We start from the raw sequence: 14,456 nt of genomic DNA, 5'->3' as shown, positions 1-14,456 counted from the left end.
GATTTCTGTTCTCATCCTGAAGCAAAGTTCTTAACCCGAGGTACTATTTCTGGGTTAGTGGAGTCTGTAACCTGAAGCGTCTGTAACCTGAGGTACCACTGTAGCTTTATACAAACATAACAACCACCTTGATGGCTTGGACCAAAGGTCTTGCCTATTGCAGTAGTCTGTTTCCCACCATGACCAAAAAAATGCTTCCAGGAAGTCCCCTCTCCGCAACAAGCCTTGAAAGCATCAACCCTCTTCTTTTTTGTTTCCCAGCAGCTGGTATTGAGTGGCATTCTCTCCCTGAATGTGGAGGTTAGATATAGCCACCATGACAGCCATTAATAGATCTTTGTTTCATGAGTTTCTCTTACTCTCTTTTAAAGCCTTCTTACGTTATTGGCCATCTCCACATACTGTGTCAGTGAATTTCCTAAGTTTTGCTTTCTGTTAAGAAGTTGCTTCTTGTGTCTGTTCTGAATCCATTGTCCTGGGTAGCTCCGAGTTTTAGTCTTGTGAGAGGAAAAAAAAGGTTATTGCTATCTGCTTGTTTTGTACAAAAATCTCTACAATGTCCCTCCTTACCTATCTTTTTACATTTTACTGTTAAACTATCTAATACATTTTTAACAATCCTGCAGTGATTTAGAAACCCCAATGTACAATCCAGTTTAACCAAAATACCTCTGTTTTAACCTGAGTGGATTTCACTGAATTCTGTGTAGGTGCCATTGGCATAAAGCCAAGAAAAGCAGATTGAATTAATATGCTAATTGTCATCACTTTGGGGTTTACGTTTTTGAAAATCAAGATCTATAAATCCTGCACAGGGCATTAATATCAACTATTTCAGAAATATTATATGACTGCTGGGATAGCTCAGTTGGTACAGCATGAGACTCTTAATCGGAGGGTCATGGGTTTGAGCCCCAGAGGGCATTGCGGGGGGTTGGATTAGATGACCCTTGTGGTCCCTTCCAATTCTACAATTCTGTGGTTTTATGAGTTTGGATCTATCAGTATGTTTTGACTTCAAAACAGCTGAATTTTGTGCTGATCCTGAATAATGGTCTGTGAAATGCAGCTGCTGCTTATTTTCACACCTGTTACTATAGTGAGAGTAATAACTGCTATGAATCTCAAAGATGAAAGTAGGGAGAGGGAGAGGAGCGTGAGCCTGCAGTTCAGACTATTACTTGCACCCACCTTCTTTCCATCAAGTGTATCGGGTCTGCACATTAGCTAGAGAGATGTACTGTATTAGCAAGATGTCGCGCTGTTCAGATGCTGTAGGGAGCTGGCAGTATGGCAAAAAAATAATAATGGTTGAGGCAAAACAGGAATGTGCTGCCACCACAGCTTCTCTTACCTGGGTTGTATGGCAGCGCCTGTGAAGTGGCAGGTTCTGGCAAGATCTCACTTCTCTGTTCATGGCGGCAGTGTAGGTGGAGTGCCCGCAGGGGCACTGCCTCTTGCGCTTCTGCTGCCTCAGGTGACTGCTTCACCGCACTTCATGACTGAGCCAGCCCTGTAGTTACTAGTACAGTGGACATCTTGAATCTGAACCCAAACAAAACTGATTGGTCCAGAGTGGGTTGTGCCTGTTCCAGCTCCTAGCAGATAAGTATTGTCATGTACTGAAGTTTTCACCCTGGGCCAGCAGGGGGATACTGTAGATAGTTTTCACTCAGGTCCACATATGCAAATAAGGGACTGAAAGTGACGTTCAGTGATTGGATAGTTACAGAAAATGGTTACTGTTGCGTTGTAGTGGAGCTCTATATAAGCAGGCTGGCTGAACCCTTCAGTTCAGTTCTGTTCTGGCCTGTGAATAAACAAGAGCTGTTTGAAGAATCGCTGTGCCGTCTGATATGTTCACCCACAACTTAACAAGTATACTTCCCTTGTGCCTTAATTCTATTGTGTTTTATGTTTGCTTAGTACGGAATGTGAATCTGGTCTGGGACCGTAATAAATTTCATTCATTCATTCATTCATTCATTCATTCCCTTGTGTCTTCAGCAATGCTTGCATCACACCCCATGTCTTACCAAGTGGAACCGTGGGAGTCAGCTCCTAGGGGTTGAGGGGTCTTCGGATCCCCAATAAAATATTTGAAGGGGCTGGGTCCGTCAAAGTTGATGGGCATTGCCATTCAAATGTTGTGTGTGCATGGTGTCATGTGATCAGTAATGCGGGGCGGGGCTTACTGCCCCCCAATATTATATTCAAGTTAGCACCCCAGCAAACTGAATTTTTCTGCCATCGCTTTGTGTGCCCTGTGATCTGAATTATGAGCTCCCTGTCTGGGGTTCATATACGGGCGCTGCGCTATGTGTTGGTGCTTTGTTACATTGTATATTATACTCTGTCATGGTGACATGGGTGTGACTCAGTCTTTGATTCAGAGGCAGCTTTTAAAATTTCTCCCCTTATTTGCACTATGTGAGGGGCTGGTGTAAAGTTAGATCATTTGGAGAGCATGTGGGACGAAGGGGCACAAGATATATGACACAGGATATATGACATCTCCATCCTACCTGCCTTCTGCCCACAGCTGCAGCCTGTGTCCCGCTGTGCATCTTCAGAGGCAGAACAACTTTGTTCTGATGGCATATCTGGGATGTTCCTGCGGTATACCTGCTGTTGCATTCTCCTTGTATATGAGCCCTTTGACAGCTCCATGGACCTCAGCTGGCAGATTGTCAATACGGAATGTGGCTTTTAATTACTTAATTAATTAATCAGAAAAAAATCTGCTGCCATATGAGTTTGGAGCTACTTTTGATTTAACTGATCAGTCTACTAAAAGTTTTGTAACCTGACTAAAGTGTTACAGTTAAAACCACACACTGGAAAGATTTTTTTTTTTAATTGATAATATTTTAGTCATTTATTTCTTCACTTATCTTTTGGGGTGTTTTGTTGAGCATGCTAACTGAAGGACTAAATTACATGTTTTGATTACTTAGAAAACAATAGGAATTATGTAAAAAAGCATTTCTACCAACCATCTTAACGGTATACAAATACATCTCTAGTTTAAATTCCCCATCTCTTTTGATTGTATGCCCCCCTCCCAAGTGCCTTACAGACCCTGGAACAATTTAGATAGAACTTTAATGCTATTTTGTATTGATGGGGAATTCAGAGTACAAATATATGCCACAACTCAGTGCACCTACAGATTCACAGCAAGAATTTTGCTTAAGGCAGATAAAATATGGACTAAGATTTACTGAATTTTAGCTTGCAATGGAATATCACGTTTTTGACCTCAAAAGGCCAACCATATCCCACTGTGTTGTTTACTGCAAATCAGCTTGGGATTTCTCCTATGTTAAACATAGTTTAACACAAACATAGTTGACTGTATGAGAAGAGAACAATAAAATAAAAAGGTTATTTCTTTTATTTACTGTTGCACCCAATAAAAGGTAAAATATATTCTACCCGGATTGTAGCATTTCATTTTACAGCAAACAGGTATTGCTTGAAGAGCCCCTATAAATATTATGAATTATTTACATACAGGTTGCAAAAGCTGTAAATTGTTCAAGCGGAGCATGAATATTGGATTCTGAGACTTTCCATCTTTTTTGTTCTCCTGGAAAATATATTGTTTAATAATCAAACAGAGTTAAAATAATTAACTTTATGCCCATTGAACATACAAAAATAGAAACTGTAAATATTCTAGGTCATTTTTTTGACCTAGAATTCTCAAGTTCCTTTTTATTGAGACTTTAGGAAACACAGCTGGGCACAATACAAAGGTGATGTGTACAACCACAAGCACACAAGTTGTTTCTCTGCAGTTTTTATTTCAGATGAAGAGTCAGACCACAAAACAGCTTGCCTAGTTGTCAGTGGCAAAGAATGCTGTTTCCTAGAACCACAACCTAGGAAGCTAAAAAGTGCCGGTTTGTGAGTTCACTCCATTAAGCAGCCTTATAAACCATTTCAAAAACCAACATTGAAACTTGGCTCTAAAAATGCTCCCTGGATTGTGGACTGCTACTCTAGCATTAGGCTTTTCATACTTTTTAAAAGTTTACCTGAAAGTTATTTGTCTTAAATATTCAAAGTATTTCACCCCCCCTTTTTTCCTTTGCAACAGGAAGGATCGACTGCTTAGGTGTTCTCAGTGCAAAGTTGCAAGATACTGTGATGTACGTTGCCAGGTAATCATTACTCTGATAATTAGCTGCAAATGAATAATGCAAATATGTTACCCTTTTAGCCTTGATATTTTCCCCATTAACTCTTCTTAAGATCTAGGAAATTGGTTGTCATGGCCAGCAAAAATTATACATGCATGCACATGCACAATGAATTTTTTTAATGGTACAGTGTCATTATGTTGCATTTTGATGTAACTTTATATATTTTTATGTTCTGTATTTGTTTTGTTTTTGTGGTTCTTGGTTAATTTGCTTATGTACACTGATATATTGAATTATGTTACTTTAAAATGAATTATTATTATTATTATTAGTTATAGTAATAGTAATAGTAGTATTCTTAGGTTTTGAATGTGGAATTTGCTTTGCATTTTTTATGTACTGGTTCTTTTTTGCTAGGATTTGTTAGCTGCTTAGACAATTCTATTGAAATATGAAGCGGTATACAAATTAACTGTAACTAACAAACTAAATAAGGGACGCGGGTGGCGCTGTGGGTTAAACCACAGAGCCTAGGACTTGCCGATCAGAAGGTTGGCGGTTCGAATCCCCACAATGGGGTGAGCTCCCATTGCTCGGTCCCTGCTCCTGCCAACCCAGCAGTTCGAAAGCACCTCAAAGTGCAAGTAGATAAATAGGTACCACTCTGGCGGGAAGGTAAACGGCATTTCCGTGCGCTGCTCTGGTTTGCCAGAAGTGGTTTAGTCATGCTGGCCACATGATCCGGAAGCTGTACGTCGGCTCCCTCGGCCAATAAAGCGAGATGAGCGCCGCAACCCCAGAGTCGGCCACAACTGGACCTAATGGTCAGGGGTCACTTTACCCCTTTACCTTTTAAAAAACTAAATAATACTTAGCCATAACAAAAACCAAACCAAACACCTGCCTAAAAATGCAAGCAGAAGTAAAGCACTATGTTACATTGGCCGGACTTTGCCAAGTTAAACTGTTCACGCAAAATACACACAAGGTTACTGGGTTCTTTTGCAGCAGCAGGTGCAGCCATGACAGTGCCTAAACTAGGGAAGGCTATGCCTGTTTGTAAGCAGTCCGTATTCACGATGTGAATGGATTCAAATTGGCAGTGATCATAAAGATGTGATTCCAATGTCTTTCTAACTTTAAAAAGCACTGCTAAGATTAGAAGAATGAGACAGACGATTTTGTGTGATGTTGCATATTTCATCTCCTTACTCCTTTAAAGGCTGCATAAACAGTTGATCATCTCAGTGTCACTTCTAGCATATTTTAAACTCCTTCCCAGCATTTATTTTAGGAACAAAGCATGTCAGATAAAGGCTGGCTTCAAAGAACAATTTTAGTTGGCTCGGGAGGAACATGCCAGTACAGCTACGTTATGCAGAATGATGTCTTAATGATTAGAGACACGACTGTTTATTTAGGGTGAAAGAAACTGGATTCATATAACCTTTGTTTTCTGGATACTTTTGAGTTACAGTTATATTCCGATAGCTCTCACTTTGTAGTCCATGCGAAACAGCAGATAAGTTAGAAGGATGAAATTTCAGTGAAGTCCAAAACAATTATTTGAGAGGGGGAGTAAAACCAAGTTGAGAGTGGGAACTTTTCATAAAAACTTGCACAATAAGCTAAATGCACCATCTGCCCTTTCAGCAGTTTTTGAGAGATGGCCTGGTTAAGCTTCTGTGCACACCTTCACTTTGAAATGGCTTTCTAGCATCACGAAGTCAAATCTGTTTGGGTATGTGAATTATACGAATATACCTTATACTTTTTTATTATTAAAGATTTTCTTGTTTTACAGAAGTATGTGTAATGTCTCTCGTATTTTTTCCATGTAACATTTTTACAAATCAGTTTCCTTTGTTGAGACATTAGGAAGAAAAGGGGTGGAGGGGGGGAAAGATGGGTGGGGTCGGGTGGAAATGTTTCTATTTTGCTTAATGTATGTAGGGTTTGGTGTCAGCGTTGCTCGTACAGGTTCTCTGCTGTTCACTTGTGTTTCTTTGGTGGTGAGAGAGGTCGGGGTTGGCCCAAGGTGTGGTTGTTTGTTTGTGATTGGCTGTGGTGATCTTTGCTTTCGTGTGTGAGTGGGGTGGGTGGGTGGGTGTTTTGGATCAGGTTAGCCATATTGATTTGTATGCTGTTGGTGGATTATTGTCATTGTCTTGTTGGGCTGTGTATGTGATAAAGGGGAGCCATACCAGGGTAAAGGCGTCTTCTTCTGTTTGTCCCCATGTCAGTTTCAGTTTATTGGTTAATTTTTCTAGTGGGGCTGTTTCCCATACTATTTGGTACCATTGGTCCATGCTTACTCCTGACAGGTCTCTCCAGTGTCTGGTTATGGTGTTTCTGGCTGCTGAAAGTAGGTGGGTTATGAGTTCTTTGTGGTGTAAATGGGCATTGTTGTCTTGGAAGGTGTTTAGTAGGGCCAATTCTGGGGTGATGCCTAATCCTTGCTTAGTTATTTTACATATTTCTCGTATGGGAATATACCTTATACTGAGTCACACCTTTGGTCCATCTAGCCCAATAAAGTCTGGCAGGGGTGCTTCTAGCTTCTTATCAAGAGCCCTTTTAGCTGGAGATGTTGCAGATTGAACCTGAAACTCTGATTTAAGATGTTGCGACATCTTCACATTGATTACATGATCTCAGAGTGGCCAGAATTGTGTTAGCAGAGTAAAGAAACCACCCCTTAAAAATAATGGTACATGAGGATTCACCCATTGGGTCGTGAACAACGTACAAACAACTCTGGAAGGTATGCACTGAGGATTGATTTAGGGGCCATTTTGGCTTCTCCAAAAATACTTTTTTCACACTGAAAATATTGTGACCATTTGGTGCAGGCCTAGTTCAAAGAGAGCAAGGGTGAAATTAAACTATGAGCTGTATAATTTTAAACCACTATTTCATGTGCCAGAAACAGAAATGCCTTTTGTCCATTCGGCTGCTCTTGCAGATTTGTGTATAGTGGCACTCCTTAATCCCATGTCATGCCTCTTGCTTCTGTTGTCTGCCTGCCTGCCAGCCGCTATGCAAAACCTTAAGCAGAAATCTGGCATAGCAGCAGCAGCAACAACGAAAACCCAGAAAAATCTTTTTGAGGTAGAAATCAAGGGACAGTCAAAATTGGAGGCTGAACATAAATATTCTGAGGAGAGGATTACTGATTCCATTGGGCCAGGATCAGAGTTGCTGCAAAGCAGAAAGCTCCACTGAAAAGAACGGCATCTTACAAAAGGCAGAGATTTGTTCCTATTCATTTTTCCATAGGAGATCAGATTTAGAGAAAAATAAGGGGGACCTGCAACAAAATGTTGCAGTATTAACTGACTACTGCTGTTTGAGTGTTCTGGTTAGTCATCCCTGCCTCCAGGACAATCCAGTCCCTTCCTACCCTGTTTTATGTACCCCTCTGAAGAGTCAGTCAGCTTTCTGTGACCACTGAATGTATGTGATCAGTCTTCATCAGGCTAGTTCTGGGGTTCCCACTCTCTTTAGGAGGTATTTTAGATGCTCCCCAAATACCTCCTTATCTGCTTAAATGGTCTGTTTTGTCTACTTTAGGGATCCACACTCACCTATGAATGTAGGAAATTGGATGATACAGTGGTACCTTGGGTTAAGAACTTAATTAATTCTGGAGGTCCGTTCTTAGCCTGAAACTGTTCTTAACCTGAGGTACCACTTTAGCTAATGGGGCCTCCCGCTGCTGCCACGCCGCCGGAGCACGATTTCTGTTCTCATCCTGAAGCAAAGTTCTTAACCCGAGGTACTACTTCCGGGTTAGCGGAGCCTGTAACCTGAAGCGTCTGTAACCCAACGTACCACTGTATTGGTACATATCGGCTAGATTCAGACGTTACTCTGAACCAGAGCTTTCCAAACTTTTATGTTGGTGACACACTTTTTAGACATCATTTTGTGACACAGTAATTCAGTTTTACTAGAAACCCAGAGGTTAAACTAACCCTTTCCAGGCCCAGGAGGAGCACGGTGAGCATTTGTGCGACATATCTACACAGTACAACACTCTACTGTGTCATGACATACAGTTTAGTTTTACATAAACAAGTTTAACCTCCTCCTGAGATTATGAGCTACCGCTTCCCTCCCTCCCATGCAGCTGCGAAGAGGAGTAAGGAAGCTTCTGATTCATTAATTGATTATTCACAGGTCTCACCTAGATCTGAAATTGTGGTTAATTTTACCAGCAGTTTGTTTCAAACAAGCAAGCTTCACACACCATGGTTTGAAATTTGCTTGTTTGAAGCTAATCATAGTTAATATTGACCAGTTTGTTTGTAGTTTTTCCATTTATTTATTATAACAACAGACAGGTTGCGGGGGGGGGGATAATGCAAGAAAAAATAGTTTAAAAGTAGAAAGTTGTTACAATTGCTGATAAGGAAATATGGGGAAAGGAGGTATAGTTTATGATTACAAGGTCTCTAAATCAAAACAATTACAAATTTCTATTTCAGAAAAGATAAAAGTATCAATAAGCTAAATTCAGACATTTACATAGACCTGTGGGATATAACACTCCAGTTTGTATATGAAATAAAATTAAACCAAATGGTGAAGAAACAATTTTGAGCACTTTGGCACCTGGAAATTTTTAGCTTATGTGGGATTTTTTTTAAATAACGCTGATTTACCAAGTCTTGACATAGTCTAATAGTTCAGATTATTGAAATCAAAGGTCTTCCCAAACTTGGCAGTTCTGGCCTATCTGCAGCTGAAAGATGTGAGTGTTGAATGGCTTCTTTAAATGTAAAGGTTCATCATTGTTCCACTCCATGTGTATGTCTTTAAGGGGCCAGAGCAAGGGCCAGAGCAAAATAACGAGACCCAGCTTTACAGCTGTGAAACATAGCAGGTGCTGCTGAGTTGTATTGATTAAGCTGTGTCAGCAATTGGGTGTAGTATATAAGGAGCAGCACCTAGCTCTCCCATTACCCTGGGGGCTGGGTTGGTGGTTGGGTCTGTTTTGTTGATGTATTTAGTGTATAAGGAGTTTTTGCTTTTGTTATTAAAACCTTGTTTAAGTTATTTTTGAGTCCCTTTTTAATGCATGGTCTCCCCAGCAAGCTCTCTGCAGCGCTACCATACTGCAAATAGCCAACAGTGAGATCAGTTCCTTGTTATTCAGATCTTGACCCAAATTTACAAATTCAAAAGAGTCAAACAAGGGGAGGGGATGAATTGTTTGCCTGGTTATGCGTGAGATCTTGGAAAATACTTTTGTCCAGAACTCCTTTATCTAGCTGCAGTTTCAGCACATGTGTTGGTAGGTCCCAGTATCCTGGCAGAGTAGCTTAGTGTGGTCTGTAAAACAGTTGAAAGAAGAAATGTAACAATTATATAAGGAAGTTGTTAGTACTGTATGTGGGTTGTGTTTTTTTCTACACAGATAGTTTCAGTTAATTGATCAATGGGGTGAAATTTTGGCAGAGAGCTTAAAATGGAAGGGCACTTTTTATATTATAGAAATAGGGGAAAAATTTTCATTTAATACACAGTGGTAGAATTTTGCTTAAATTCTAATATGTCTCCAGAATCCTACAAAGTCACTTATACTGAGGTTTGGGTAATATGCAAAATTATTTAGGTGTAAAAGACAGATGGTTGATCAACTAAAACATTTAAATGGTTGATAATTCTAATAACAATTCATACCTTACTGTAAAAATAGACCGAGTGTTTCAACAGCATTTCTTGCAAAAACCATATGTCCAACCGTAATCAGTGGCTTGGATCCAAATATTCTTATGCTTGTGCAAAATCGCTTTTATCTGTGCACTGGTCTCTTGCAGTAATAATTCATATTTTTTATATTTCTGAAAAGTTTACCGGCAAAATAACTTCTGTTTTATCACAACTTGTAGAAAGAAGCCTGGCAGGACCACAAACGGGAATGCAAGTGTATTAAGAGCATTGAGCCTAACTTCCCCCCAGACTCAGTGAGGCTTGTTGGCAGGATCATTTTCAAACTAGTAAGTAAACCTTCTACCTGTGATTGATCCTTGCAAAGGTGTCTGCCCTGACTGTGGCCGAGGAGGCCTATATTTCACAGAGTTGTTATTGATTCATAATAGCTCTTGTTGGGGAGAGGCTAGGATAAAGAACTGTCCGCCCAAGTTTCCCTATGCTCCTTGCCGAAGCAAATTTCCTTCCCTGCCAGTGAGAGCCTGGCATATTAATGACCTCGAGCAGAACTTCTTGAATTGACTGCCTACGTAGTTCAGTGTGGATGTAGGTAGCTTCTGTTCATGTTGCATTATCCTCTGCAATTGGCAGCAGGGATGAAACTTTTGTGCCATCACTTACTCGACTTTTAAGATAAAGGTAAAGGGACCCTTGACCATTAGGTCCAGTTGTGGCCGACTCTGGGGTTGCGGCGCTCATCTCGCTTTATTGGCCGAGGAAGCCGGCATACAGCTTCCGGGTCATGTGGCCAGCATGACTAAGCCACTTCTGGTGAACCAGAAGCAGCGCACGGAAACGCCGTTTACCTTCCGCCGGAGCGGTACCTATTTATCTACTTGCACTTTGACGTGCTTTCGACTTTTAAGATACATGCATGCAAAAAGGCAGAGCACTGTCACATTTGTTTGAACCGCTTTTGGATTTATTACAAATGTATCCTTAAGCACTGGGATGGAAATGAAGAAGCAGAAGGACAGACTATACTTCAGAAGAATAAATTCATAAGTAATATATGTCATAAAATGCAAGCAAGTTGCACCAGAATAGTAATTTGAGTAAGCAGCATTGAAGTCCTGACTGAATCAAACTTGCTGTAATTTGTGGAATTTGTGCACTTAGTGGTGGCTTCAGAGTTTAGTCCTTAGCTTGATCTTAGATGAAACCAGAAGTTGTATGTTTACTCATATGTAGTTTCAAAATTTTCACAGCTCAGATCTCTGTGGCTCATCGTCTGACATCAGTTTCAAGGGGACTTCTTTTGCACATGTTCACAAATGTTCACAAATGTTGCATATCAGTAAAATAAATACCTTGTGTCAGTGAATGAATTCAAAAAGGTTTGTAACAGCCACCTCAGTTGTGCTTGACTCAGTGTGGAACTCAGTGGAACATATGGGTGAAATGTGTTCTGCAAAGCAAGGTGTGAAAATCAAGAGAATAAGAATAAATGAGTTGTAACTTACAACAAAATGCTACTAATGTTTTCACAAACGTGAACAAGAACGGATTAATGCTAGTGATTGCTCTTTTAGTGCTATACATAAAGTATTAAAAGAATGATTAAAAATTGAGTTAATGATTTAGTCTGCCATCCTTTTAATTCATTATTATTATTATGCTCCCCAGTTAAGACAATCAACATGTCCATCTGAAGAGCTCTACTCCCTTTTTGATCTTCAGTCAAGTAAGTAGACGTTAGCCATACTTTTTTGTAAATGCTTCCCATGTTTACTGCGTAGCATCCTGAGATTTAACTTCCTCTTGGAACTTAAGTAACACCTGAGAAGAGCTAGAAGGATTGTTTTTCGAGTTTGTGTTTTTGTTTTTTTATGCTAACTAATATGTTTTCATTTTTGGGTTGTACAGTGCTTTTGGATTTAATTTCAGAAGTGATCTAGAAGAAAAATACAGACAATTGGAAATCAAAGAACAAATGTTTCCGGCATTGCGGATTAGCAGCTCTTCTGTATTGGAATCCATTTATTCACTCTGCCATTGGCATCTGCTTGTCCTCTATGAGAATAGGATGATGGACTAGTTGTGCCTTTGGCCTGATCCAGCAGGACTGCTCATACGTAGATTACGCTAATATTTTGCGAGCTTCTTGGTAGCTTGTTCCATCACCTTCCTGAGGATGCCCTATACTACTTTCAGCCACTGTTGAATGATGGGCTGATGAAGGATTTTTAGGAATATATAATCAGTACACATTATTAAAGCGGTACCTTGGTTCTCAAATTTAATCCGTTCCGGAAGTCCGTTCGAAAACCAAAGCGTTCCAAACCAAGGCGTGCTTTCCCATAGAAAGTAATGCACAATGGATTAATCCGTTCCAGACTTTTAAAAACAACCCATAAAACAGCAATTTAACATGAATTTTACTATCTAACAAGACCATTGATCCATAAAATGAAAGCAATAAACAATGTACTGTACTTTGCAGCTTTGATCCTTTTCCGCAGTCACACAGTCAATCAATCAATAGCTGAACTGGGTTCCACACAGTCACAAAAATGGAAAGAAAAAAAAGCCCCCCAAACAAAAACGCAAAATAAATAGCAAAAACAGACAGATCTCAGCGTAGCTCTCAGAATGGAAGCGTGGCACTCAAATCTGAAGCGTAACCCTCAAAACGGAGCATGTTCGGCTTCCAAAAAAGGTTGCAAACCGGAACACTTACTGCTGGGTTTGCAGCATTCAGGTTTCAAGTTGTTCAACTACTAAGCCATTCAAGAACCAAGGTAACACTGTATTACTATTAGTATTAATGACAGTAGTAGGTTTTTTTTAATCACCTTTCTGTCCACAAGAGCCCCCATGGTAACATCTTATTACAATCCAAAGATCATTGACCTGATTTTAACTTATTTCCAAATAAGCATGCTTAAAATTGCACCACAAAGGTAGTATTCACATGTGGGATTTAAATCATTTTATTTTTTCCTGCATCTGCCTAGAAATGTCCGTTTTATTTAAAAGCAAGTTTTCTTCATCTTTCTATCCTGCTTCCGCAATATTCACCATCATATGCACAGATGGTGGGAATGGGGCTCAGTGGTCCTTTTAGTATAACATGTGAAAAAAGGGGCTGCATACACTATTCATAGCCATACTTCTTGCAGCGTTTCATCTTCCCGGAAATGGAACAATTTTAATTTTCTAAACCCCAGAAAATTAAAACAATTTGTTTACTCAATATCATTTCACTTTTTACTTCCTTTGTCTTCAGTGTGAGATGGGAAAGTTAGCTCCTGATCACTTGCTGTGAAAACTCTTATGGGACAATTTTTCTCAGACAGTGTTTAATTCTGACATCTTGGCCAGATTCCAGTCTGGATAATTGCCCTCTGCTTTTTGATTCTCTAAATTCTCCCCAAAGTTTTGGACGGATATATTATTCTTGTTTGCATCTGTCCTGAACTGAAATGTCCCCCACATTGCATTCTTAAACGGTTGCTACTCTCTATCCCAGAGGTGGTTTTGCTTCAGCGATGGGTGAAGTTAATACTGTCTGCCTGTCTCTGAAATAAATCAATAAATTCTGCAATGTGCATTGTGCTCCTTTGGGCTGAATAGGTTCTTAAAAATATATATTATATCCTGTTCTTAAAATGTAAAAACGGAAGGAAAGAGGACCATGGGGCCACTTCCAGGGGAAAGCTGTAATACAAGCACACAAATGTAGTAGCACTACATTTCCCTGGGGGGTGTATAGTTCTTTGCACTTTCTTACGGCTTCCCCCTTCTATAGACAGTGAAGTGGGGGAACTGGAAACCTTCCTTCCTAACCTTTTTACAAAGCAGCCTACAACATCAGTGCCTCTGGATATTTTGGATCCCTTTTGCATAATACTCCAGGGTGGCTGATCTTTGGAAATTGTGGACCCACTCCATTTAAATGCAGCACTCTTGAGATTCCTTACACTCAATAGAGCTCTATCCCACTGGTTAGGAGGAACAGGAGGTCTGTGGCGTTCTCCCCAATCCACATCCAGCCTTCCCTTCTGATCCAGTGCCAGTGCATGAGTAACTTGCACCAAACAGTGGGAGAGAGCTGAATGGGGATATACAAGGCGCAAACATAATGTGTGCAGGATCATGCACAGTGTTAATTTTTCTGTGTCATTAGATCTGGAAGCAATTCTGGAGCTCTGTTATTAGTTAGTAAAACTGTACATAAGTAAATTAGTTGGTCCTTTCCCATGGCCGGTCACCCCTGCAGTGTTTTAAATGGTGGACATAATTTTGCACCTTTCTTCATAAGATTTGGGAGGAACTACAGTTTACGTTTTTTTAGCTGTGAGTGGTAAAGAAGCTGAAGAAAAAAACATATTCTTATACCTTAAATGACAAAGATTTCTTTTAGTAGTATGGTAAAGAATTCTTTTCACTAGACGTTTATGCTCGATTGCCAAGTGGTTTCCTACACACTAGAAACCTTGTGTGCCTTTTCTGACTTTAAAAGCATCCTTGGACTAATGTACAATTACTGTAATATCTAGTTTGGCTCAAAGACACTTGGTTTCTTGTTTCCAGATTCGGTACCACAGAAATCATAACATGTAAATAATTGATCGGATCAGCTTT

General features: G+C 40.0%; 1 protein-coding gene across 8 annotated transcripts in view; it reads left to right on the top strand.

Annotated features, from left to right (window-relative positions):
* Positions 1-14,456, top strand: part of SMYD3 (SET and MYND domain containing 3) — a 347,371-nt gene that overhangs the window by 38,169 nt on the left and 294,746 nt on the right. For 7 of the 8 annotated variants that reach the window (XR_014524496.1, XR_014524497.1, XR_014524498.1 and 4 more), the window contains exons 2-4: positions 4,106-4,169; positions 10,049-10,156; positions 11,496-11,553. Coding sequence is in view for 4 of the 8 variants with exons in the window: in XM_083496930.1 (XP_083353056.1) it covers positions 4,106-4,169; positions 10,049-10,156; positions 11,496-11,553 (230 nt within the window). In the remaining 4 variants the exon portion in view is untranslated. The remainder of the gene's footprint in view (positions 1-4,105; positions 4,170-10,048; positions 10,157-11,495; positions 11,554-14,456) is intronic. The other variant, XM_083496932.1, reaches the window with a different exon arrangement.

The sequence above is a fragment of the Podarcis liolepis genome, assembly GCF_965112155.1.
Source record: "Podarcis liolepis genome assembly, chromosome: 3".
In the NCBI taxonomy this organism is placed as follows: domain Eukaryota; kingdom Metazoa; phylum Chordata; class Lepidosauria; order Squamata; family Lacertidae; genus Podarcis; species Podarcis liolepis.
Note: the sequence above shows the minus strand (reverse complement) of the source record. Positions and strands in the feature narration are given on the sequence as shown.